This window comes from Hordeum vulgare, chromosome 5H, assembly GCF_904849725.1.
Source record: "Hordeum vulgare subsp. vulgare chromosome 5H, MorexV3_pseudomolecules_assembly, whole genome shotgun sequence".
NCBI classification, from domain to species: Eukaryota; Viridiplantae; Streptophyta; class Magnoliopsida; order Poales; family Poaceae; genus Hordeum; species Hordeum vulgare.
In genome coordinates this window covers 473,207,382-473,210,708 of record NC_058522.1, presented here as the reverse complement: position 1 = coordinate 473,210,708, position 3,327 = coordinate 473,207,382, and the positions used below count along the sequence as shown (strand labels likewise).

At 35.8% G+C, this 3,327-nt stretch overlaps 1 protein-coding gene across 2 annotated transcripts; it reads right to left on the bottom strand.

Moving 5' to 3' along the window:
- Positions 1-571: 571 nt before the first annotated feature.
- Positions 572-3,084, bottom strand: LOC123398071. Of its 2 annotated transcripts, XM_045092580.1 has the most exons (6): positions 2,955-2,966; positions 2,643-2,720; positions 1,667-1,828; positions 1,533-1,586; positions 1,273-1,419; positions 572-997 (listed from the first exon to the last, which is right to left on the bottom strand). In XM_045092580.1, the coding sequence occupies exons 3-6, from the start codon at positions 1,775-1,777 to the stop codon at positions 626-628; spliced, it is 684 nt and encodes a 227-aa protein (XP_044948515.1). In that variant the 5' UTR covers positions 1,778-1,828; positions 2,643-2,720; positions 2,955-2,966; the 3' UTR covers positions 572-625. The 2 variants fall into 2 exon arrangements, with proteins under 2 accessions (XP_044948515.1, XP_044948514.1); XM_045092579.1 differs by lacking the exon at positions 1,667-1,828 and having other exon boundaries at positions 2,955-3,084.
- Positions 3,085-3,327: the final 243 nt, after the last annotated feature.

Below are 3,327 nucleotides of genomic sequence, written 5' to 3'. Positions count from 1 at the left end.
CCTGGACCAAAGCCCTCTTTTCTACTAGTGCATTGTCGTGAATAACATCATAACTATGCGCTTTTTATGAATTGGCCAATAATAATTTGCGTAATCACCGTACGCTATGTGTTCGAGAGGGAAGCCTCTAGTGAAAACTATGGCCCCCGGGTCTACTTAATCATATAGCTAAAAACCTAAACACTGTGCTGCAATTTTATTGTTTTGTTTTTTACTTTTACTTTTATACATCTATTATTACCAGAACTAATCGTTGCAAGTAACGAGTTCAAGGGGGTTGACAACCCTATTGCCCGCATTGGGTGCAAGTGTTTGATTTTGTGTGTGTAGGTACTGAAGAAGGGAATTTATGTGGTGCTCCTATTGGTTCGATAACCTTGGTTTTCACTGAGGGAAATACTTATTAGGTACTATATTGCTTCACCCTTCCTCTTTGGGGAAAAACCCAACGCAACTCACAAGTAGGACATCGAAAGCCATGATTTAATAAAGTCTAGATCTGTATTCATAGTCGACATAATTACCAAAATTAAGTTTGACAAATAAAATAAATAAGGGACATTAGTTCCCATGAAGAACATACTTTCTATTTATTGAACCCCAAGAAGTAATATGAATTATGTTGTCAGCCAATACAACCACTTGGTCCACCATAGTGGAATGAATAACCCTCCTTAAATTCAAGAAGGAAATCATCTACATTATAGCAATCTGGCCTATCAACTAAACGGACCATCTGAGTGTTAAAGGGGTCGAAAGCTTGGCCCTTGGAGTTGTAGAACTTAACACGCCTAAAGTAGGCTGATTTCTTATCGTCGTCATTCGGAAAGTTGCCGCTACCCATAGGAGGACCATGTGCATTCTTCAAGTAATTCACAAATCCAGTCGCTGCTTGTATACGCGTGGTTCCAAGGCAAAGCTCCTCCGGAAAATGCCCCAAGAATGATGGTTTTTCTAAATCATGACGATATATCACCCAATCTCCAGAATGTGGATCCTGTAGTCAATGAGGGATTACGACATCCATCAACAATAGATTTCATGCATGAGAAGAGCATAAAATAATTGTAATTTGCAAGAATTTATGACTGCTCATACTTTCATACTCCTTTCTTGAAAATAAAATACCATAGCATGTTAATTCATAACCATTTATGCAAACTCAAGCACAATTTATTTTCACATTCATATAATCCATGTTTATCAAATGTAATTATCACATTTATAAGCTTGTATAGTATGTTTGTCTCTAGACTAGGAGAAAGGGTGCACCTTGTTGACACTAAGCCTAATGTAGTGGTCTTGTTTTCCATAAATGGATGGAGGAGCAATGGCTTGCCCAGGCACCAATTCAGCTCCACTTGCAGGCACAAAACCCGTGCACTGCGAGTTGTAACACCCCCTTGATTTCAAGTCTTTCTGGGCAATAAAAAAGGAAACATGTATTATTTTGAATGTACATAAAATACCGACCAACTATAGTATGGCCGGCGTATTATATAACTTGTTAAAATGGCATTGATTGCACTTACAGTCCAATATGTAAAGAATCGAATATCTTTGTTATGGTACAAAGAGGGAGATACCTACAAGCAAAACCACATTTTGATATTACAGTTTCATGGAAAAGAATTTCAGTTTAACAAAATGGGTGATATGTTTGTACGTGAAATCCGGCTTGAATTAAGTTGTACTTTTCTCCATCTTGACAATAAATTTGTAAGGATGCTCCAGATTCTTGAGAGTTTTCTTGATTTGGTGAAGCCCATATACTCATTTAAGCTCGGAGGCCATAAAACTTTCCTGGATCTGTGTGCCACATTGCATACTAGTGATAAAAAATATAGATCAACTTAGTGAGTGACCAAAAAAACTATAGACCACAATATAATAAATAACTGAGGATTGTCTTCTTGGTCGTACAGGTTTTATGGATTCTCCTACTTGATGTTTAAAATGGGTATTTCCTTTATTCTCCTTTGGAGCTAGTATAGATTATTTGAAGGCCTCATGAGTTTCTCATACTAGATATATCTTCCTCCACATGCAGATATGCCATTCCTATGTAACCAGACTTCCTTTACTTCAAGAACATTTAATTTAGCATTGTGTTGGTATGTTAAGATAACTCTTTGGTAGAGAAAGTCTTAGGTGCCTTTCCAAATATGTTGATATCAGTATTTGGTAGAATGTTTGTCTATTTATTGGGCTTTCTACGTATTAACTAGGAAAATATAATATTTTCAATAAAGTACAGAGCTTGTTCCTCTTTCCATGACTTGTTTTGCATGGAGAGTTGCTAGGGACTACTAAAAATGGCACCACCTTGTTACTTTGACCACTTGTATAATTTAGCTTGGCCATTTATGATTTTGGTGAGTCAGTAACAAATGTCAATTTTCACGACTATTTCTTTCTGATTTAACTACGGGATGCTCAGCTTAAAAATAAGTCAAATTTTCCTTTCAATATATCACATGCCATTATGGCATTCGTTTGTGGTCAATTCTCATCAATTAAAAATCAAGCATGCCTCAATTCTAACACGTCAAAAATCATAAGTGGGTAGATAGGCGCAAGGAGAGAGAAAGAAAGAGAGAGAGAGAGAGAGAGGGAGAAAGAGATAGAGATGGACAAATTACATGAGAAACAATGTTGGTGCCTTCATCCGTGATATTGACTCTCCAAGGAGACTGGAAAGTTTCAGGTCTTAAGGTGTTCTGCAAATGGAAACTCCAGTTCATGGCTAGTTACAAATATAATTGTTATATAAAGTTGCTGGTTAATTGCTCAAGTAACAAAATATTAGGAACACAAGTAACAAAAAGTACTTACATATTACATAAAACCAATAGTAGTTATGAAGATTAAGTCAAGTAGAATACTAGAATGGCACAAATAGATAAATCGAGTGAGAAAGAGTTGCATGTATGAAGAAAAAGGTATTTTTTTACCTTTTCATGATTGCCATCTATATCTATCGATTCAACCAAGGTGAGGTAGAAAGGTATGAATGAAAAGCATAGTAATACCGACACAACAACAAATCCCATTGTTACAAGGAATTGCGTTCCTTTCAATGAAACATATAACTATGTGATCCCTTACTTGTATGTTATATAGATAACACAACTTACATAGAATTGAGCCACAATCTATTTTTGGAAGATTTATATTTCTCTTACTTATGATTGACTCAACATTTATTGAATAGTCATCCGATGCACCCTTCTTTCTTGAGTAGATATTGGCTTAATCAATTCTCATTAACTAAGGACTTGATTTACATCCAATTAATGATTGTTTAATGACCTACGTTTTCTCTTT

What these genes read in the sequence shown, in the direction of transcription:
- LOC123398071 (XM_045092579.1), bottom strand. Translation starts at nt 3,053, where the DNA reads ATGGGATTTGTTGTTGTGTCGGTATTACTATGCTTTTCATTCATACCT. An exon ending in GCACCAACATTGTTTCTCAT is followed by an intron (nt 1,587 to 2,642) that starts GTAATTTGTCCA and finishes TTTTGCTTGTAG; the next exon opens with GTATCTCCCTCTTTGTACCA. An exon ending in TTAGGCTTAGTGTCAACAAG is followed by an intron (nt 998 to 1,272) that starts GTGCACCCTTTC and finishes CATTGACTACAG; the next exon opens with GATCCACATTCTGGAGATTG.